At 44.9% G+C, this 22,640-nt stretch overlaps 1 protein-coding gene across 1 annotated transcript; it reads left to right on the forward strand.

The window, feature by feature from the left end:
• The first annotated feature begins 3,257 nt into the window (after positions 1-3,257).
• On the forward strand, positions 3,258-14,071 carry ndufc2 (NADH:ubiquinone oxidoreductase subunit C2). Its single transcript, XM_055636567.1, has 3 exons — positions 3,258-3,473; positions 10,879-11,022; positions 13,876-14,071. The coding sequence occupies exons 1-3, from the start codon at positions 3,326-3,328 to the stop codon at positions 13,923-13,925; spliced, it is 342 nt and encodes a 113-aa protein (XP_055492542.1). The 5' UTR covers positions 3,258-3,325; the 3' UTR covers positions 13,926-14,071.
• The last annotated feature ends 8,569 nt before the right edge of the window (positions 14,072-22,640 follow it).

The raw sequence follows: 22,640 nt of genomic DNA on the forward strand, positions 1-22,640 counted from the left end.
AACCATATAACAATTACAGCACGGAAACAGGCCATCTCGACCCTTCTAGTCCGCGCCGAAACACATAATCTCCCCTAGTCCCATATACCTGCGCTCAGACCATAACCCTCCATTCCCTTCCCATCCATATAACTATCCAATTTATTTTTAAATGATAAAAACGAATCTGCCTCCACCACCTTCACTGGAAGCTCATTCCACACAGCTACCACTCTCTGAGTAAAGAAGTTCCCCCTCATGTTACCCCTAAACTTCAGTCCCTTAATTCTCATGTCATGTCCCCTTGTTTGAATCTTCCCTACTCTCAGTGGGAAAAGCTTTTCCACGTCAACTCTGTCTATCCCTCTCATCATTTTAAAAACCTCTATCAAGTCCCCCCTTAACCTTCTGCGCTCCAAAGAATAAAGCCCTAACTGTACAAGTGAGTAACAGAAGCAGGCAGATACGGTGTAGTTACATAGATCTGTTTTGCCTTGTTCTTCTTTGTGTTGTTAACATGACCCCCCCCCCCCCCCCCCCCAAAAAAAAAAAAAAACAACAAATAGCACGCAGGAAGCATTTAAAAAAATTTCAGGAAATGTCATCAAATTCCAGGAAATATGGGAATCTATTTCAGAAAAAAAATGTTGAGGAGTGGAAGCACTGTCCTGGTTTACCCAATCAGAGATATTCCCCTCCCTCAAGCTTAACAAATTATTATGTGTCCTTTCCATATCTCACAACCCAAAAAGTTAACCCTGTTTTTCTTCCCACAAATGCAGCCTGACCTGCTGAATATTTCGAACATTTTTCATGTTTTTAATTCTGATTTTCAGCATCTCCAATGTTCTTGAAATGTTTTCCTTTTGACCACCTGTCCTGGCAGTGTCCATGTGTCCCACATGTAGTAGAATCTGTAGATACAGCATAAAACTCATTCGCCCAAAACCCACAACAATGTAGTGGAAATACCATCCTCGAGTGTAAATAAGCAAGCTGCACAATCTGGAGTTCAGAATCATCTTTAATCTGTACACATAATATAGCGGTACAGCAGGTTGTTAGTTCCGTTACCGCTTCCAAGACTGACCAGTATAGGGTGATTTCACCAAAGGTCAAATGAGCGTAGATCCCCCCTCACGTGACCGAAAATTTTAACTGGAGGACATCTCTCAGTTTGGTACATGTAAGTGAATGGGGAAACACGCACTTTCCCACCCATTAAAAACATGGAAAACGGCCGATTTTTGAGCTGAAATTTTCTGTGCTAGTCGGGGTGACCGTGAAGCACAGCGACCTAAATTATCGCGTTTGCTTGCTGAATTTCATCAAAAGTAAGGCATTATTAACTTACTTTTGATGAAATTCAGCAAGCAAACGCGATAATTCCCGATATTTTGGATCTTAAAATCTCCACGGCAATTGTCAGCTGTTCACTTCCGCCGCTTTCTACCTTCAGTTCCCTCTTGTAATTACCTCACTTTCTATCTTTTTTTTTGCCTGAAAATTTAGGTCGCTGTGCTTCACGGTCACCCCGACTAGCACAGAAAATTTCAGCTCAAAAATCGGCCGTTTTCCATGTTTTTAACGGGTGGGAAAGTGCGTGTTTCCCCATTCACTTACATGTACCAAACTGAGAGATGTCCTCCAGTTAAAATTTTCGGTCACGTGAGGGGGGATCTACGCTCATTTGACCTTTGGTGAAATCACCCTATAGGAAGTGGGTGTTAGTATAAATCATACAGTAAGGTGGGGGTTAGTGAAGCTATTTCTACTATGATTGGTTCACATGCAATAACCAATCTACATATAGGAAATAGAATATCTGTGGAGATAAACTCGGGTCAGCTGCTGAGTATTTACAGTATTTTATGTCTGTATTACAGATTTCCAGCGTCTTCTGGAGTATTTTGCTTGTGGGCTCTTAAATACTGCCCAAGAACATTATGAATAGGAACAGGAATGAATGAATGTATGAATGAATGAATGAATGAAAACTTTATTGTCATTCAGATATACACCTAGCCACAGTGCACCTTGAACGAAATTTCGTTGCATTTTACTCTCCAAAATCAGGTAATAGTTAAAAGTTCTAGGTGCGTCCATAAAAATGCCTCGTGCGCATGGTTCTGTAAAATAAATATATATAAAAAGTTTTTAAAAAGTGTCGATATTTAAAAGTTCTAGCCTCGGTTTTTTTGATTGTTCAGTAATCTTATGGCCTGGGGGATGAAGCTGTTGCAGAACCTGGTTGTCCCGCTCTTCATGCTGCGGTACCTCCTCCCAGAGTTAAGCAGTATGAACAGTCCAAATTGTGGGTGTGTGGGGGCTCTGGTAATGCCCTTAGCATTACCAGGAGTAGGCTATTCAGCCTTATCTTCCACGGCTGCTGTTCTAGCTCGGCATAATTTTCCTGTTCGATCTGCATTTCTCCAGATTCCTTCAATGTTCAGAGATCTAATGATCCTCGTTTTGAATGCAACCAGATTACAGGATACAGAGAATTTCCGGGAAGAGAAGGTACAGGTGACAAACTAAACAAAGGTGGGGAATGTGTAGGAAGGAACTGCAGATGCTGGTTTACACACCGTAGACACAAAATGCTGGAGTAACCGGGACATGCAGCATATCAGGAGAGAAGGAATAGGTGACATTTCAGGTCGAGAGTACTCTTCAAACTGAGTCAGGGGAGAGGGAATCTAGAGTTATGGAAGGGTACAGAGTGGATTTAAGGTGTGTAAAGGACATATCAAAGCAGGTGGAACGTGTCGGTACCCTTGGGGCGGTGGAAAGGTGGAGAGAGAGATCTGTTATTTAAAATTGGGAGAATTCCATGCTCGCATCCTTCAGGTCAAGAGCCTTCTTCAAAGTGAGGATCAGGGGAGAGGGAAACGACAGAAGGGTACAAAGTGATCTGTTTTTGTAGTAAATGCCTACTATGTTCTGTGTGCTGAAGCAAAGCAAGAATGTCATTGTCCTATCAGGGACACACATGACAAGAAACTCACTTGTGTTTAAGAAGGAACTGCAGATGCTGGAAAATCGGAGGTAAACAAAAATGCTGGAGAAACTCAGCGGGTGCAGCTGAAGAAGGGTTTCGGCCCGAAACGTTGCCTATTTCCTTCGCTCCATAGATGCTGCTGCACCCGCTGAGTTTCTCCAGCATTTTTGTGTACCTGCAATAAATTTGAAGGTGTGAAAAGGGCAGATCAAAGCAGGTGGAAGGTGGCGGAACTATTGTTTGGGCGGCGGGGATCCACCCGGTGCTCTGGAGAGGCGCGGACTGAAAGCGCTGGAGCTTCGCCCTTGAATTGCCCTCCCCGCTGGTGAAGACGAAGGGGCGGAGATGGTGCTGGAGCTGCGGCTGCCGGCTGAGGCTCGGGCTCTGCCGCCGCCGGGGATCGTCAACAGGAACAGCGTGTGGCTGGGCCTCATCGGCTGGACGGCGGCGCTACTGCAGAACGGCATCAACCGGCGACCGGCCTTCACATCGGGTGAGGAAAGGGGCGAGGGCCTGGTGCTGCGGGGGATAATAACGAAGCCCGGGGCTCGGGTTGGCCCGGCCCGGCTCTGCCCTACACGGGGGGTGGATGGATGGGGTCGAGCCGTGGCCCAGGGCCCAGCCTGAAGCCGCCAAATATAAAACACAAAACGCTGGAGCAACTGAATGGGCCGGGCAACATCCCTGGAGAAAATGAATAGAAATAGGTGACGTTTCGGTTCGAGATCCTTCTTCAGACTGAAAGATAGAAAGGGCCAGCACAAAACTTTTTCACACAGAGAGTGGTGAATCTCTGGAACTCTCTGCCACAGAGGGTAGTTGAGGCCAGTTCATTGGCTATATTTAAGAGGGAGTTAGATGTGGCCCTTGTGGCTAAGGGCATCAGGGGGTATGGAGAGAAGGCAGGTACGGGATACTGAGTTGGATGATCAGCCATGATCATATTGAATGGCGGTGCAGGCTCGAAGGGCCGAATGGCCTACTCCTGCACCTAATTTCTATGTTTCTAACTGGGCCGGCAACAGGTAATGTCAGGACAGGTGACCGCAGAAGAGTTTCCTTAAAGCCTTCATGTTATCTCCAGTTGCTGGAATCTTGCATAGAATGCAAAGTGCTGGAGCAACTCAGTGGGTCAGGCACAAAGATACTAGTATCTTTGGTCAGGCAGCATCTGTGGAAGACATGGATAGGCGACGCTTCGAGTATGAAGAAGGATTCCTACCCAAAACTCATATCCATGTCCTCCAAACATGGAGTTGGAAGGAACTGCAGATGCGGGTTTAAACTGAAGATAGATACGAAATGCTGACATCCATTTGTCTCCTTTTCATCTCTAGCCTTTGTCCATCCATCTGCCAATTACCCCTCCACTCACCTTCACCGTACCTATAACTTAGATAAAACACAAAATGCCAGAGTAACTCAGCAGGACAGGCAGCATCTCTGGAGAGAAGGAATGGGTGTCGTTTCGGGTCGAGACCCTTCTTCAGAAGTTGAATCTCTATTTTGTGTCTATCCTCCAAAGATGGGACAGTCTGTGGCTCAGGCTAGGACTCTCAGTCACCTTCCAGCACAAGGCCTGTTAAATAGAGACAAAGGAACTGCAGATACTGGTACACACAGTGCTGGAATAATTCAGCCAGTCAGGCAACATCACTGGATAACATGGATAAGCAACTTTTATTCAGACAGATTATAGTAGGGGGCTAAGAAAACTGAAGAAGGGTTACAACCATGTATCCATATTCTCCCAGAGTTACTGCCTGATCCTTTGAGTTACTCCAGTACTTAGTGTTTTATTTAAGTTATAGGTACGGTGAAGGTGAGTGGAGGGTAATTGGCAGATGGATGGACAAAGGCCAGAGATCAAATGGTGTAAGATGACAAGAGAGGATGTGAAATCCCCGGGCGCGTCCTCAGGGCCTGTGCTGCGCAGCTGACAGACGTCTGGACTGACATTCTCAACCTGTCACTTGCCCAAGCAGTTGTCCCCACATGCCTTAAAACCACCTCCATCGTGCCGGTGTCAAAACACTCCACTGCGGTGAGCCTTAATGACTTCCGCCCAGTTGTACTTACTCCCATCATCACCAAGTGCTTCGAGAGGCTGGTCCTGGCACACCTCAAAGGCTGCCTACCTCCCACACTGGATCCCTATCAGTTCGCCTACCGCAAGAACAGGAGTACGGAGGATGCCATCTCAATGGCACTTCACTCCGCCCACTCCCACCTCGACAACAGAGACACCTACGTGAGAATGCTGTTCATTGACTATAGCTCAGCATTTAACCCCATTATCCCCTCAAAACTGATCACCAAACTCAGTGACCTGGGAATCGACCCCTCCCTCTGCAACTGGATACTGGACTTTCTAACTAACAGACCCCAGTCTGTTAGGTTAGACAACCACACCTCTTTAACCCTCACCCTGAACACCGGCGTTCCACAGGGCTGTGTGCTGAGCCCCCTCCTCTACTCCCTCTTCACCTACGACTGCACACCTGTACATGGTACTAACACCATCATTAAGTATGCAGATGATACAACGGTGATTGGCCTCATCAGCGACAACGATGAGTCGGCCTATAGGGAGGAGGTCCAGCACTTAGCAGCATAGTGCGCTGACAACAACCTGGCCCTTAACTCCAAGAAGACCAAGGAGCTCATTGTGGACTACAGAAGGTCTAGGGGCGGCACGCACACCCCCATCCATATTAACGGTAAATCCCCTGGGCCTGATGGATTACATCCAAGGGTCTTGAGGGAGATAGCGGTGGGGATTGTGGATGCATTGGTGATAATTTTCCAAAACTCCCTGGAGGCAGGAACGGTCCCAGTGGATTGGAAAATGGCCAATGTAACACCTATATTTAAAAAAGGAAGTAAACAGAGGGCGGGTAACTATAGACCGGTTAGTCTAACATCGGTGGTGGGTAAAATGTTAGAGACAATTATTAAAGAAACACTAACGGGGCACTTGGATAAACATGACTTCATCGGACAGAACCAACATGGTTTTGTGAAGGGGAAGTCCTGTTTAACGAATCTGCTCGAATTCTTTGAGGAAGTAACAACCCGGGTGGATAAAGGGGAACCGGTGGATGTGGTATACTTGGACTTCCAAAAGGCTTTTGACAAGGTGCCACATAAGAGACTATTGCTAAAAATAAAAAATTATGGGATTGGGGGTAATATATTAGCATGGGTAGAGGATTGGCTAACAAATAGGAAGCAGAGAGAGTGGGGATAAATGGTTCATACTCGGGATGGCAACCGGTAACTAGCGGGGTTCCGCAAGGGTCGGTGCTGGGACCCCAGTTGTTCACAATTTATATAAATGATTTGGAGGAGGGAACCAAGTGTAATATATCAAAATTTGCGGACGATACAAAAATGGGAGGAAAAGTAGGGGATGAGGAGGATAGGAAGAGTCTGCAAAAGGATATAGATAAGCTAGGTGAGTGGGCAACAACTTGGCAGATGAAATTTAATACTAATAAATGTGAAGTCATTCACTTTGGGGGAAAAAAATGATAGGGCAAGTTATTTTCTAAATGAGGAGGAGCTGCGTTGTAATGCAACGCAAAGGGATCTAGGGGTATTAGTACTTGAATCACTGAAAGTTAGTATGCAGGTGCAGCAAGCAATCAGGAAGGCCAATGGAGTTTTGGCCTTTATTGCTAGGGGGATTGAGTATAAAAACACGGAGGTCTTGCTGCAGCTGTACACAGTATTAGTGAGACCACATTTGGAATACTGTGTACAGTTCTGGGGTCCATACTTAAGAAAGGATGTACTAGCCCTGGAGGCAGTGCAGCGAAGGTTTACAAGATTAATTCCTGCAATGAGGGGATTGACATATGAGGAAAGGTTAAGTAGGCTGGAACTCTACTCTTTGGAGTTTAGAAGAATGAGAGGCGATCTCATTGAAACATATAAGATCGTGAGGGGCCTTGATCGGGTGGATGCACCGAGGATGTTCCCAATGATCGGGGAAACTAGAACTAGGGGACATAGTTGCAGAATAAGGGGGGGCTCTTTTAAAACTGAGATGAGGAAGAACTTCTTCACCCAGAGGGTGGTTAATTTATGGAATTCACTGCCCCAGGGAGCAGTGGAAGCAGAAACTTTAAATATATTTAAGACTAAAATAGATGGTTTTTTAGCTGCCAAGGGGATAAGGGGCTACGGGGAGAGGGCAGGGATATGGACCTAGGTATGGTTAGTATAGTAAGACCTGAGTGATCTCCTGGACAAGTGTCGATCGCCTAGATTGGGGTCGGAGAGGAATTTCCCGGATTTTTTTCCCGAATTGGACCTGGGTTTTTATCCGGTTTTTTGCCTCCCCCAGGAGATCACGAGGTTCTTGGGGTGGAGAGGGGTGATAGCGGTATAAAGGGGAGGGTAGTGTCTTGTGTTCTGTGTCTTGTGTCTACTGTTTGTGGGTAAGTGTGTCTGTTTAGTGTTCAGCCATGAGCGAATGGCGGTGCGGGCTCGATGGACCTGGTGGTCTGCTCTCGCACCTACTTTCTATGTTTCTATGTTTCTATGTTAACGGGACGGAGGTGGAACGTGTTTCCAGTCACCCTGGCAATCACCAAGATTGCCCCCCCCGGACACTCCTTCCCCCAGAAAAAATTGCACTACAGGTGCACAACCTTTTATCCGGTGTTCTGGAAACCGAAAACCTCCGAAAACCGGCCATTTTTTCCAGGATGTCATCGGCACAACAAAGTTCGCGTTTGGCGCCAAACTTGACCCGAAACGACCCACGGTCAACCCAGGTCTGTACTACTGTAGCGGCTGCCTCCTCCCCGGAGACCGGGGAGACACTTAAACATTTGTAAATCATTGCTTAAATGTTAGTCAGTTAGTTTGGAGGGCTTTTATGTGAAGGGGGGGTTGAAGGGGTAAACTTTAATTCTTAGTCCCCTACCTGGTCGGAGAGACGGGGAGCGGTCAATGCCTTACCGGGTCGCCGTGCAGTAAGCTCCGCAGCGCTGTGGCCGCCAGCGGGCGGCGCCGGTTGTAGCTCCGACCCCGGCAACTCTACCCCTGGCTGCGAGACACTCCAAATCCACTGCCGGACGCCCCCCACCCGGACAATGCCTTACCGGGTCGCCGTGCAGTAAGCACCGCTGCGCTGGGATACCAGCGGGGAGCGGGCAATGCCTTTCCGGGTCGCTGTGCGGTAAGCTCCAGGACGCGGAGGTCGCCTTCTCCCAACATTCGCGGAGCTGGGGCCGCGGGCGGCGCTGGATTTGGAGCGCCTCGCAGCCAGGGGTCGAGTTGCCGGGGTCGGAGCTACAACCGGCGCCGCACGCGGCCGGACGGAGCCCCCAGCTCCGCGATGTTGGGAGTCGCCGACCAGGTATGGGACTAAGAATTAAAGTTTCCCCCTTCACCCACCCACCCCACCACCACATAAAATCCCTCCAAACTAACTGACTAACATTTATGCAATGATTTACAATGATTCCCCGGTCTCCGGGGAGGAGGCAGTCGCTCCAGACTTTTCAAGCCGCCCGCGCTACCTACCTAATCTACGCTAAAAATCTTCCATTCGGAAATCCGAAAATGTCCGAAATCCGACAAGTGTCTGGTCCCAAGGCTTTCGGATAAAAGGTTGTGCACCTGTATTACTAATGTGGATAACTGGATAGACTCGGCTTGATAGACTGGATAGACTCGGCTTGAACTCGCTAGAATTTAGAAGATTGAGGGGGGTTCTTATAGAAACTTACAAAATTCTTAAGGGGTTGGACAGGCTAGATGCAGGAAGATTGTTCCCGATGTTGGGGAAGTCCTGAACAAGGGGGTCCCAGTTTAAGGAAAAGGGGGAAATCTTTTAGGACCGAGATGAGAAAAACATTTTTCACACAGAGAGTGGTGAATCTGTGGAATTCTCTGCCACAGAGGCCAGTTCATTGGCTATATTTAAGAGGGAGTTAAATGTGGCCCTTGCGGCTAAAGGGATCAGAAGGTATGGAGAGAAGGCAGGTACAGGATACTGAGTTGGATGATCAGCCATGATCATATTGAATGGCGGTGCAGGCTCGAAAGGCCGAAGGACCGAATGGCCAACTCCTGCACCTGTTTTCTATGTTTCTATGTATGTACATATATATATTTTGCTGTTCCATTATTCTATGTTCGCTCTTCTGGGTAAGATGCTAACTGCATTTTGTTGGCTCTGTACTGTACAATGCACAATGACAATAAAGATTGAATCTGAATCTGAAATGTAAAGCCAGTGGGAGGGGTATAGGTAGAAGAGAACTGGGAGGGGAGATAGAAGTGCAGGATAGAGAAAGATGGGGGTGGGGCACTGGAAAGGCAGTAAACAGGCAGTGCGGATCTATATCGTCCAGTCCAGATCTATATCAGTGAGACCAAGCGGAGGTTGGGCGATCGTTTCGCCGAACACCTCTGCTCGGTCCGCAATAACCAAGCTGACCTCCCGGTGGCTCAGCACTTCAACTCCCCCTCCCACACCGTCTCCGACCTCTCTGTCCTGGGTCTCCTCCATGGCCACAGCGAGCAGCACCGGAAATTGGAGGAACAGCACCTCATATTCCGTTTGGGGAGTCTGCATCCCGGGGGCATGAAGATCGAATTCTCCCAATTTTGTTAGTCCTTGCTGTCTCCTCCCCTTCCTCAGCCCCCCTGCTGTCTCCTCCCATCCCCCAGCCTTCGGGCTACTCCTCCTTTTCCCTTTCTTGTCCCCACCCACCGCCGCCCCCGATCAGTCTGAAGAAGGGTTTCGGCCCGAAACGTTGCCTATTTCCTTCGCTCCATAGATGCTGCTGCACCCGCTGAGTTTCTCCAGCTTTTTTGTGTAACCTTCGATTCTCCAGCATCTGTAGTTCCCTCTTAAAAACAGGCAGTGCGGTTGAATTCAATGTTTGTATCCTTGAGATGTATGCTTCGCAAGCAGGATTTAAAGTGCTGTAAATACAAAACCTGAAGTGCTGGAGGAATTCAGCAGGTCAGGCAGCATGTGTGGAAGCGTGCAAGCAGCATACTTTGAGGAGATTTTGCAGTGGAGCAGTAAAATGGAGACACAATGGCATATTTTGAAGGCAGTCGAAGCTGTTATTCACCCACTTCACAGTGAACACCCTCAATAGTAGCAGAATTAACACGGAGAAGCCAACATGTATTTAAGTCTTAAAATCTTTCTTGGGCTGGATTTTGTTGGAGTGAATTTTGATTTTTCTAGGGAATCTGTGGTTAAATGAGTAAATTGCTTGAACAGCATGTTATGTACTAAAAGACTTACTTGGAAAGCCTTAGGGTGATATGTTTGGGTGCACAGATGGAAAAATGGATGTTCATAGTCCACTTCTGTATGAATGGGTGCATTAGGCAGAATGCAGATCATTCGTTTTTTTTTTGTCAGAATGACAATGGAACGAAGTTATGCAAAACACACAATGCTGGAGGAACTCAGCGGGTCAAGCAGCATAGGGAGGGAATGGATAAATTACATTTCGAGTGAGGACCCTTCTTCAGACTGATTATGGTAGGAGGTAGAAAGCTGAAAAAGTGTGGATGGGGTGGGGTTGATTGGCAGAATGGGTGGAGTAAGTGACTGAGGCCAGAAATGAAAAGAGACCAAAAGGGTGTTAGATAAGGCGAGAAGAGGAGTGAAGTATAAAGTCACAACGAGACATATAGGTGGGAGGGGAGGTGAAAGGCAGGATAGTGTTAGAATGGATGTACACTGGAGGGGAAAAAGAGAGGGGCATTACTTAAAATTGGAGAGTTCATTGGTCATACCGTTGTATTGTAAGCTATCCATGTAGAATATGAGAGACTGTTCGTCCAAAGAAGTTGTCTCCAAAGAAGGTCACATTTTTTAAACAAAAGGAAAACGATAATCTTTCTGTTTACAGGTGTGCACCGGCAGCTTCTGTATCTAAGTGTTGGATGGTTTGTTGGATATCACGTCACCAAGCTAGTAAACTACAAGACTGCCAAAATGGATAAAGAAATGATGGACTATATGCAGCACCATCCCAGTGACTTTCCGGAAGTGGGTAAGTATTTACTTGAATTACTTTTTACCTTCGAATTACTCTTCCGATCTCAAGGCCATTGGAGCTCTTATCGTATCCTAACGACCTACCTAGGGGAGTGTCCCAATTCTATGTTGAGTGTATCACTTGATATCAAAGCGAGTGCCTTGCCTATCTGAATGGCTTGGAAACTCGCAAACTATCTTCGATGCCGTTTTATTCCATTTTTAACAATAAGCAGTTTGCAATCTGCTGGAAGAAATCAGGGAATTGAGCAGCATCTGTGGAGGGACAGTCGACGTTTTGAGTCGTGACCTTTCATGGGTCAACCGTCCATTTTCCTTCACAGATGCCACTTGACTCACTGAGTTCCTCCAAGTTCCAACATCTGTAATCCCCTGTTTTTCCTCTTTTAAAATGTTTTATGCGAAATCAAACTTGTAGAATTCTGGGTTTACATTTATAAATATCCTATTTAAAATTAATTGAAAACGCATCTGCATCATCCCATTTAGAAGAAATAGAAAAACACACACTCAAAATTTCCAAAAACCCGTTCTAGGCTAATAAATCGGCACTGTTTATAGGCATACAGTGGCAGTAAAACCCAGACATGGCCAGTTTATCCAGGCAACATCTGTTCCTGAAGTTATGGTTTTGATTATCTTGCTCTGCAGACCACTTCATTACATACAAAGGGATTTTTTTAGATTTAGGATCCAATAGGCTGAGAATTGACATTTTTTTTGCAAGTTAATAAATATGCACCATTTATCAAAAATAACGGGAAGTGATTATTTCAAGGAACATGAAAGTGTTACCATAATTTTGTATCGGTTCAGATTCCTAAGTGGCATGTCAGTGTAGGAATACGCATCAAATGTTTATTCTTCCCATGAAATTGAAATTCACATGCAAATCATTGTGCGCTTAAACTCAATTTCTTTTGGGCATGTCATGCCGATAAAACATGAATAAATTACACTGCTATACGGTAGCTCTACCTCAGATCCAGTTCAATCACAACAACTGACATGTGAGCATGAGTTTCCCAGCAATTCTTAGCTTTGGAGCAACACTGAAGAATGCGGATGTGAACAAACCATTTCTGAGTTATTACTAATAACACCCGTGCAGTTTATCCCTGGGCTTTAAGCTCAGGGTAGCATGGTGGGTTGTGGTACTATCCTTCACATCTTTTCTTTTGTTTCCAATTTATTTCACCTTATCTGAGTTTACCTCATTTTGGCCTGCTTCCCAATTAAACAAAATTGCTCATTAATTACAGGTGCACAACCTTTTATCCGAAAGCCTTGGGACCAGACCCTTCTCGGATTTCGGAATTTTTCGGATTTCGAAATGGAAGATTTTTAGCGTAGATTAGGTAGGGAACGCAGGCAGCTTAAAGTCTGGAGCGGCTGCCTCCTCCCCGGAGACCGGGGAATAATTGTAAATCATTGCTTAAATGTTAGTCAGTTAGTTTGGAGGGATTTTATGTGGTGGGGGGGGGAACTTTAATTCTTAGTCCCCTACCTGGTCGGATAGGCGGGGAGCGGGCAATGCCATACCGGGTCGCCGTGCAGTAAGCTCTGGAGCGCTGTGGCCGCCGACTCCCAACATCGCGGAGCTGGGGCTGCGGGCGTCTGGCCGCGGGCGCCGCCAGTTGGAGCTCCGACCCCAGCAACTCTACCCCTGGCTGCACGGCGACCCGGTAAGGCATTGCCCGCTCCCCGCCTCTCCGACCAGGTAGGGGACTAAGAATTAAAGTTCCCCCTTCACATAAAAGCCCTCCAAACTAACTGACTAACATTTAAGCAATGATTTACAGATGTTTAAGTGTCTCCCTGGAGAGGAGGCAGCCGCTACAGTAGTACAGACCTGGGTTGACCGTGGGTCGTTTCGGGTCAAGTGTTTAATGCTCTGTAGTTGACTGTTACTGCTTAACACTTTGTTGCAGCTTCTTTAACACTGCACAGCAGTGAGGTATTGTTCTTGTGTGAATGCAGCCAAAATCCCTCTTCACCTTTTAACAAAAAACCCCAGTTTTAGTAAACAGATAGACATTTTTAAGAAAAGTTCAAAAAGCAGCAAGTCATTTAAATAATTACTGCAGAATACTGCTTGATTATATCTCAATCCATTAATGTTTCTAATCTGGTAAAAACATATGCTATTTCTCCCGTGCCAAAAATATCCACCTTGTATTGTGCAAAAATGTGCTGGAGTGGTATCATTTGTTGGGAAGCATAAGCTCAATTTCCACTATGGCAGCTGTGGAATTTTAGATTTAGGTGATTATAAATATATAGAAACATAGAAAATAGGTGCAGGAGTAGGCCATTCGGTCCTTCGAGCCTGCACCGCCATTCAATATGATCATGGCTGATCATCCAACTCAGTATCCTGTACCTGCCTTCTCTCCATACCCCCTGATCCCTTTAGCCACAAGGGTCACATTTAACAATCTATCTGGAATATGAAGCTAGAGTAAATCGTAGCTAGGTAATCGTGACCACCAAATTGTCAGATTGCAGTGTAATTCCATCTGTTTTACTAATGACCTTCAGAAACTCTGTAAACTTGGTACTCTGGGATGTATGTGAATGCAGATCCAGAGCAATTTGGACAGCAACTGCCATCTTTGTCGTTGATCCCATGGTTTTATTTTTGAACATGTGGTCTCCGCAGGATTTAGTATAACGGTAGCATAACAATAACCACCTTGTTATTCTCGCTCTCTGGTTTTAATGACCCATATTTCTGCTTCAACATACATGAATCAAAAGTACAGCTTATATTTTGGATCTTCTATTAGAGCACAGCACTGAGAAAAAAATGTCTCTTTTAACATTTCCACTTTTTTTCATTTTACAGAAAGAAAGACATTTGCTGAGATTCTGGAGAATTTCCATCCAATTCGCTGAACCAACCACTTGTAACACATAGCTGACTATTCATGTTGAGTAATCACCCGTACTGAAATAACTATCAGCACGGTCTATAAAACCATGCTGCTAACGCATGGTGTTTCTCGTTGTAAATTGCTTTGTAATAAATTATGTGAAATTATTTATGCTGTTTGATTTTCAATCTTGAGATTACAGTTCATTTTAGCGCTGGGTCAACATGCTTCCAATAATCAGACAAGTTTTTTCTAATTGAGTATTTGGCCAATAGTCTCGGTGCCTTTAGCCTGATGCAAAAAGGTCAGACAGACAGTAAATAAATTATTGTAAAACCGACTAAATAACCTTGGAGATAAAATAATTTGGAAAGAAATACTGTCATTGTAGAAACTCAAACAGTGTATTTTATCTTTTAAGTGATAAGGTCTATTTTGGAGAGAAATGCCAATTTAAGTTATATGGAGAAATCTGTTTGAAGTGGAATAAAACAGCTTCTCTATCGTGTTTTAGTTAAGAGTTAGGGTTGTTATATAAACAGACATAAAATTCATTATGTAGAAGCATTACATCTGAGCATTTGATGCTTGACGATGTTTAGAGGGAAGCTGGCTTTGAAGCCAATCTAGTCAAAATACAACAGCTGATGTACATGTTCTTATTGTCCAAGTGGTCCAGAATAGAGAGCCAGTGAGATCGCATCCACTGTTAATCTGATGTGGAAGTAGGTGAATTGTAGTGAGGCAGGAGTTGATGTGTGCTATAAACAACCTTTCAAAGCGCTTCATCACAACAAACCTAAGTGAAACTGGTTGGTAGTCATTGAGCGATGTCACTTTGCTCTTCTTGTGCACTGGTATTATGGATGTCCCTTTAAATGCAGGCATGGACTTCAGACCTTAGTTGTGATGTTGCTGCCATTTGGTCCATGCAGGTTTTAAGAACACGCCCAGATGGACTATCATATCCGGCACTTTTCGAGGATTCGTCCTTATGAAGGGTCTTCTGATATAGGCCTCGGTGATTGAGATCACAGTGCCATTGAGGGCTGTGGGGTCTGGAAGTGACCACATTACAAGCTCCTGTCCAAAATAATCATAGCATGAAAACAATCCACTTTGTTAGATGTAAGATCTGAACAAATGATGGGAACACACACCATTTCTGATGTTTCACCTAATCAGTTGTCCAATGTAAATGACTTTTTAAATATTAAAAGTAAGTAACTATACTTACTATACTATACTAAAAGTATACTATACTATACTATACTAAAAGTGTGAGTCTTTGGCTCGAGAGTCTTTGGCGAGGAGGCTGGGGAGAGGAGACCAAAGAAGGAGATGTCAGGCAAGCTGATTCAGTGCGATGCTTGCAGTATGTGGGAGGTCAAGGACACCGCTGGTGCCTCTGGCTGCTACAAATGCGAAAAATGCATCCAGGTAGAGCTCCTGAAGGGCCGTGTTGGGGAACTGGAGATGCAAGTGGATGACCTCCGGTTCGTACGAGAAACTGAGTCGTTCCTCGACAAGTCCTACAGTACGATTGTTACACCTAAGGTACTGGAAGAGAGAAGGTGGGAGACAGTGAGAAAGGGAAATAACTATCAGCACGGTCTATAAAACCATGCTGCTAACGCATGGTGTTTCTCGTTGTAAATTGCTTTGTAATAAATTATGTGAAATTATTTATGCTGTTTGATTTTCAATCTTGAGATTACAGTTCATTTTAGCGCTGGGTCAACATGCTTCCAATAATCAGACAAGTTTTTTCTAATTGAGTATTTGGCCAATAGTCTCGGTGCCTTTAGCCTGATGCAAAAAGGTCAGACAGACAGTAAATAAATTATTGTAAAACCGACTAAATAACCTTGGAGATAAAATAATTTGGAGAGAAATACTGTTATTGTAGAAACTCAAACAGTCTATTTTATCTTTTAAGCGATAAGGTCTATTTTGGAGAGAAATGCCAATTTAAGTTATATGGAGAAATCTGGTTGAAGTGGAATAAAACAGCTTCTCTATCGTGTTTTAGTTAAGAGTTAGGGTTGTTATTTAAACAGACATAAAATTCGTTATGTAGAAGCATTACATCTGAGCATTTGATGCTTGACGATGTTTAGAGGGAAGCTGGCTTTGAAGCCAATCTAGTCAAAATACAACAGCTGATGTACATGTTCTTATTGTCCAAGTGGTCCAGAATAGAGAGCCAGTGAGATCGCATCCACTGTTAATCTGATGTAGAAGTAGGTGAATTGTAGTGAGGCAGGAGTTGATGTGTGCTATAAACAACCTTTCAAAGCGCTTCATCACAACAAACCTAAGTGAAACTGGTTGGTAGTCATTGAGCGATGTCACTTTGCTCTTCTTGTGCACTGGTATTATGGATGTCCCTTTAAATGCAGGCATGGACTTCAGACCTTAGTAGTGATGTTGCTGCCATTTGGTCCATGCAGGTTTTAAGAACACGCCCAGATGGACTATCATATCCGGCACTTTTCGAGGATTCGTCCTTATGAAGGGTCTTCTGATATAGGCCTCGGTGATTGAGATCACAGTGCCATTGAGGGCTGTGGGGGTCTGGAAGTGACCACATTACAAGCTCCTGTCCAAAATAATCATAGCATGAAAACAATCCACTTTGTTAGATGTAAGATCTCAACAAATGATGGGAACACACACCATTTATGATGTTTCACCTAATCAGTTGTCCAATGTAAATGACTTTTTAAATATTAAAAGTAAGTAACTATACTTACTATACTATACTAAAAGTATACTATACTATACTAAAAGTGTGAGTCTTTGGCTCGAGAGTCTTTGGCGAGGAGGCTGGGGAGAGGAGACCAAAGAAGGAGATGTCAGGCAAGCTGATTCAGTGCGATGCTTGCAGTATGTGGGAGGTCAAGGACACCGCTGGTGCCTCTGGCTGCTACAAATGCGAAAAATGCATCCAGGTAGAGCTCCTGAAGGGCCGTGTTGGGGAACTGGAGAAGCAAGTGGATGACCTCCGGTTCGTACGAGAAACTGAGTCGTTCCTCGACAAGTCCTACAGTACGATTGTTACACCTAAGGTACTGGAAGAGAGAAGGTGGGAGACAGTGAGAAAGGGAGGGAAGCATGGAATGCCAACGTCCCCGGGTGGTGTACCTCTTGTAAACAGGTTCATCCGCTTAGAAGCTGTTGGGACAGAAGACGTGAGCGGCGGACTGGCTTGCGATGCGAATAGGGCTGTTGAGCCAAAACCAAAAAGGCCTAAGGCAGGCAAGGCCATTGTAGTGGGAGACTCCATCGTGAGAGGTACGGACAGGGGTTTCTGCGGCAACAGACGGGATGCGAGGATGGTGTGCTGCCTTCCCGGTGCCAGGATCCAGGATGTCACGGACAGAGTGCAGAAAATCCTCAAGGGCGAAGGTGAATATCCGGAAGTGGTAGTGCATGTCGGCACAAACGATGTCGGAAAAAAGGGGATGAATATTCTGCAGCGTGATTTTAGAGAGCTCGGAAAAATGTTGAAAAGCAGGACCCCCAGGGTTGTTATCTCCGGTTTGCTTCCAGTTCCCCGTGCTGGCGAGAGCAGGAACAGGGAGATACGGGACCTGAACGTGTGGCTGAGGAACTGGTGCACAGGGCAGGGATTTAGATTCTTAGATCACTGGGATCTGTTTTGGGGTAAGGGGGAACTGTACAAAAGGGACGGATTGCATCTTAACAGGTGTGGGACCAGCATTCTGGCAGGCAGGTTTGCCACTGCTACACGGTTGGCTTTAAACTGAATAAGGGGGGTGGGGTGTCGAATGGGACAGTGGAGGATGGAGTTAAAGGGAAAGGGTTTCTTAAATGTGTGAGCGTAGAGACCGAGGGGTGTAAAATGAGGGTAGAAGAAATAGGTAGCAAGGTGAAAAGTAAAAGTGGCAGGCAGACAAAACCAGGGCAAAAATCAAAAAGGGCCACTTTTCAACATAATTGTATAAGGGGTAAGAGTGTTTGTAAAAACAAGCCTGAAGTCTTTGTGTCTCAATGCAAGGAGCATTCGTAATAAGGTGGATGAGTTGAATGTGCAGATAGCTATTAATGACTATGATATAGTTGGGATCACGGAGACATGGCTCCAGGGTGACCAAGGCTGGGAGCTGAACATCCAGGGATATTCAATGTTCAGGAGGGATAGACAGAAAGGAAAAGGAGGTGGGGTAGCGTTACTGATTAGAGAGGGGATTAATGCAATGGAAAGGAAGGACATTAGTTTGGAGGATGTGGAATCGGTATGGGTAGAGCTGCAAAACACTAAGGGGCAGAAAACGCTGGTGGGTGTTGTGTACAGGCCACCTAACAGTAGTAGTGAAGTTGGAGATGGTATCAAACAGGAAATTAGAAATGCTTGCGACAAAGGCAAAACAGTTATAATGGGTGACTTCAATCTACATATAGATTGGGTGAATCAAATTGGCAGAGGTGCTGAGGAAGAGGATTTCTTGGAATGTATGCGGGATAGTTATCTAAATCAACATGTAGAGGAACCAACGAGAGAGCAGGCTATTTTAGACGGTATTGAGTAATGAGGAAGGGTTAGTTAGCAATCTTGTTGTACGTGCCCCCTTGGGCAAGAGTGACCATAATATGGTTGAGTTCTTCATTAGGATGGAGAGTGACATTGTTAATTCACAAACAATGGTTCTGAACTTAAAGAAAGGTAACTTTGAGGGTATGAGACGTGAATTGGCCAAGATTGACTGGCAATTAATTCTAAAAGGGTTGGCGGTGGATATGCAATGGAAGACATTTAAAGACTGCATGGATGAACTACAAAAATTGTTCATCCCAGTTTGGCAAAAGAATAAATCAGGGAAGTTAGTACATCCATGGATAACAAGGGAAATCAGGGATAGTATCAAAGCGAAGGATGATGCGTACAAATTAGCCAGAAAAAGCAGCATACCGGAGGACTGGGAGCAATTCAAAGACCAGCAGAGGAGGACAAAGGGCTTAATTAGGAAAGGAAAATTAGATTATGAAAGAAAACTGGCAGGGAACATAAAAACTGACTGCAAAGGTTTTTATAGATATGTGAAAAGAAAGAGATTAGTTAAAACAAATGTAGGTCCCTTGCAGTCAGAAACAGGTGAGTTGATCATGGGGAACAAGGATATGGCGGACCAATTGAATAACTACTTTGGTTCCGTCTTCACTAAGGAAGACATAAATAATTTGCCGGAAATAGCAGGGGACCGCGGGTCAAAGGAGTTGGAGGAATTGAGTGAAATCCAGGTTAGCCGGGAAGTGGTGTTGGGTAAATTGAATGGATTAAAGGCCGATAAATCCCCAGGGCCAGATAGGTTGCATCCCAGAGTACTTAAGGAAGTAGCTCCAGAAATAGTGGATGCATTAGTAATAATCTTTCAAAACTCTTTAGATTCTGGAGTAGTTCCTGAAGATTGGCGGGTAGCTTCCAATAATCAGACAAGTTTTTTCTAATTGAGTATTTGGCCAATAGTCTCGGTGCCTTTAGCCTGATGCAAAAAGGTCAGACAGACAGTAAATAAATTATTGTAAAACCGACTAAATAACCTTGGAGATAAAATAATTTGGAGAGAAATACTGTCATTGTAGAAACTCAAACAGTCTATTTTATCTTTTAAGCGATAAGGTCTATTTTGGAGAGAAATGCCAATTTAAGTTATATGGAGAAATCTGGTTGAAGTGGAATAAAACAGCTTCTCTATCGTGTTTTAGTTAAGAGTTAGGGTTGTTATTTAAACAGACATAAAATTCGTTATGTAGAAGCATTACATCTGAGCATTTGATGCTTGACGATGTTTAGAGGGAAGCTGGCTTTGAAGCCAATCTAGTCAAAATACAACAGCTGATGTACATGTTCTTATTGTCCAAGTGGTCCAGAATAGAGAGCCAGTGAGATCGCATCCACTGTTAATCTGATGTGGAAGTAGGTGAATTGTAGTGAGGCAGGAGTTGATGTGTGCTATAAACAACCTTTCAAAGCGCTTCATCACAACAAACCTAAGTGAAACTGGTTGGTAGTCATTGAGCGATGTCACTTTGCTCTTCTTGTGCACTGGTATTATGGATGTCCCTTTAAATGCAGGCATGGACTTCAGACCTTAGTAGTGATGTTGCTGCCATTTGGTCCATGCAGGTTTTAAGAACACGCCCAGATGGACTATCATATCCGGCACTTTTCGAGGATTCGTCCTTATGAAGGGTCTTCTGATATAGGCCTCGGTGATTGAGATCACAGTGCCATTGAGGGCTGTGGGGGTCTGGAAGTGACCACATTACAAGCTCCTGTCCAAAATAATCATAGCATGAAAACAATCCACTTTGTTAGATGTAAGATCTCAACAAATGATGGGAACACACACCATTTCTGATGTTTCACCTAATCAGTTGTCCAATGTAAATGACTTTTTAAATATTAAAAGTAAGTAACTATACTTACTATACTATACTAAAAGTATACTATACTATACTAAAAGTGTGAGTCTTTGGCTCGAGAGTCTTTGGCGAGGAGGCTGAGGAGAGGAGACGAAAGAAGGAGATGTCAGGCAAGCTGATTCAGTGCGATGCTTGCAGTATGTGGGAGGTCAAGGACACCGCTGGTGCCTCTGGCTGCTACAAATGCGAAAAATGCATCCAGGTAGAGCTCCTGAAGGGCCGTGTTGGGGAACTGGAGAAGCAAGTGGATGACCTCCGGTTCGTACGAGAAACTGAGTCGTTCCTCGACAAGTCCTACAGCACGATTGTTACACCTAAGGTACTGGAAGAGAGAAGGTGGGAGACAGTGAGAAAGGGAGGGAAGCATGGAATGCCAACGTCCCCGGGTGATGTACCTCTTGTAAACAGGTTCATCCGCTTAGAAGCTGTTGGGACAGAAGACGTGAGCGGCGGACTGGCCTGTGATGCGAATAGGGCTGTTGAGCCAAAACCAAAAAGGCCTAAGGCAGGCAAGGCCATTGTAGTGGGAGACTCCATCGTGAGAGGTACGGACAGGGGTTTCTGCGGCAACAGACGGGATGCGAGGATGGTGTGCTGCCTTCCCGGTGCCAGGATCCAGGATGTCATGGACAGAGTGCAGAAAATCCTCAAGGGCGAAGGTGAACATCCGGAAGTGGTAGTGCATGTCGGCACAAACGATGTCGGAAAAAAGGGGATGAATATTCTGCAGCGTGATTTTAGAGAGCTCGGAAAAATGTTGAAAAGCAGGACCTCCAGGGTTGTTATCTCCAGTTTGCTTCCAGTTCCCCGTGCTGGCGAGAGCAGGAACAGGGAGATACGGGACCTGAACGTGTGGCTGAGGAACTGGTGCACGGGGCAGGGATTTAGATTCTTAGATCACTGGGATCTGTTTTGGGGTAAGGGGGAACTGTACAAAAGGGACGGATTGCATCTTAACAGGTGTGGGACCAGCATTCTGGCAGGCAGGTTTGCCACTGCTACACGGGTGGCTTTAAACTGAATAAGGGGGGTGGGGTGTCGAATGGGATAGTGGAGGATGGAGTTAAAGGGAAAGGGTTTCTTAAATGTGTGAGCGTAGAGACAGAGGGGTGTAAAATGAGGGTAGAAGAAATAGGTAGCAAGGTGAAAAGTAAAAGTGGCAGGCAGACAAAACCAGGGCAAAAATCAAAAAGGGCCACTTTTCAACATAATTGTATAAGGGGTAAGAGTGTTGTAAAAACAAGCCTGAAGTCTTTGTGTCTCAATGCAAGGAGCATTCGTAATAAGGTGGATGAGTTGAATGTGCAGATAGCTATTAATGACTATGATATAGTTGGGATCACGGAGACATGGCTCCAGGGTGACCAAGGCTGGGAGCTGAACATCCAGGGATATTCAATATTCAGGAGGGATAGACAGAAAGGAAAAGGAGGTGGGGTAGCGTTACTGATTAGAGAGGGGATTAATGCAATGGAAAGGAAGGACATTAGTTTGGAGGATGTGGAATCGGTATGGGTAGAGCTGCAAAACATTAAGGGGCAGAAAACGCTGGTGGGTGTTGTGTACAGGCCACCTAACAGTAGTAGTGAAGTTGGAGATGGTATCAAACAGGAAATTAGAAATGCTTGCGACAAAGGCAAAACAGTTATAATGGGTGACTTCAATCTACATATAGATTGGGTGAATCAAATTGGCAGGGGTGCTGAGGAAGAGGATTTCTTGGAATGTATGCGGGATAGTTATCTAAATCAACATGTAGAGGAACCAACGAGAGAGCAGGCTATTTTAGACTGGGTATTGAGTAATGAGGAAGGGTTAGTTAGCAATCTTGTTGTACGTGCCCCCTTGGGCAAGAGTGACCATAATATGGTTGAGTTCTTCATTAGGATGGAGAGTGACATTGTTAATTCACAAACAATGGTTCTGAACTTAAAGAAAGGTAACTTTGAGGGTATGAGACGTGAATTGGCCAAGATTGACTGGCAATTAATTCTAAAAGGGTTGACGGTGGATATGCAATGGAAGACATTTAAAGACTGCATGGATGAACTACAAAAATTGTTCATCCCAGTTTGGCAAAAGAATAAATCAGGGAAGTTAGTACATCCATGGATAACAAGGGAAATCAGGGATAGTATCAAAGCGAAGGATGATGCGTACAAATTAGCTAGAAAAAGCAGCATACCGGAGGACTGGGAGAAATTCAAAGACCAGCAGAGGAGGACAAAGGGCTTAATTAGGAAAGGAAAAATAGATTATGAAAGAAAACTGGCAGGGAACATAAAAA

The sequence above is a fragment of the Leucoraja erinacea genome, chromosome 6 (genome assembly GCF_028641065.1).
Source record: "Leucoraja erinacea ecotype New England chromosome 6, Leri_hhj_1, whole genome shotgun sequence".
NCBI lineage: Eukaryota > Metazoa > Chordata > Chondrichthyes > Rajiformes > Rajidae > Leucoraja > Leucoraja erinaceus.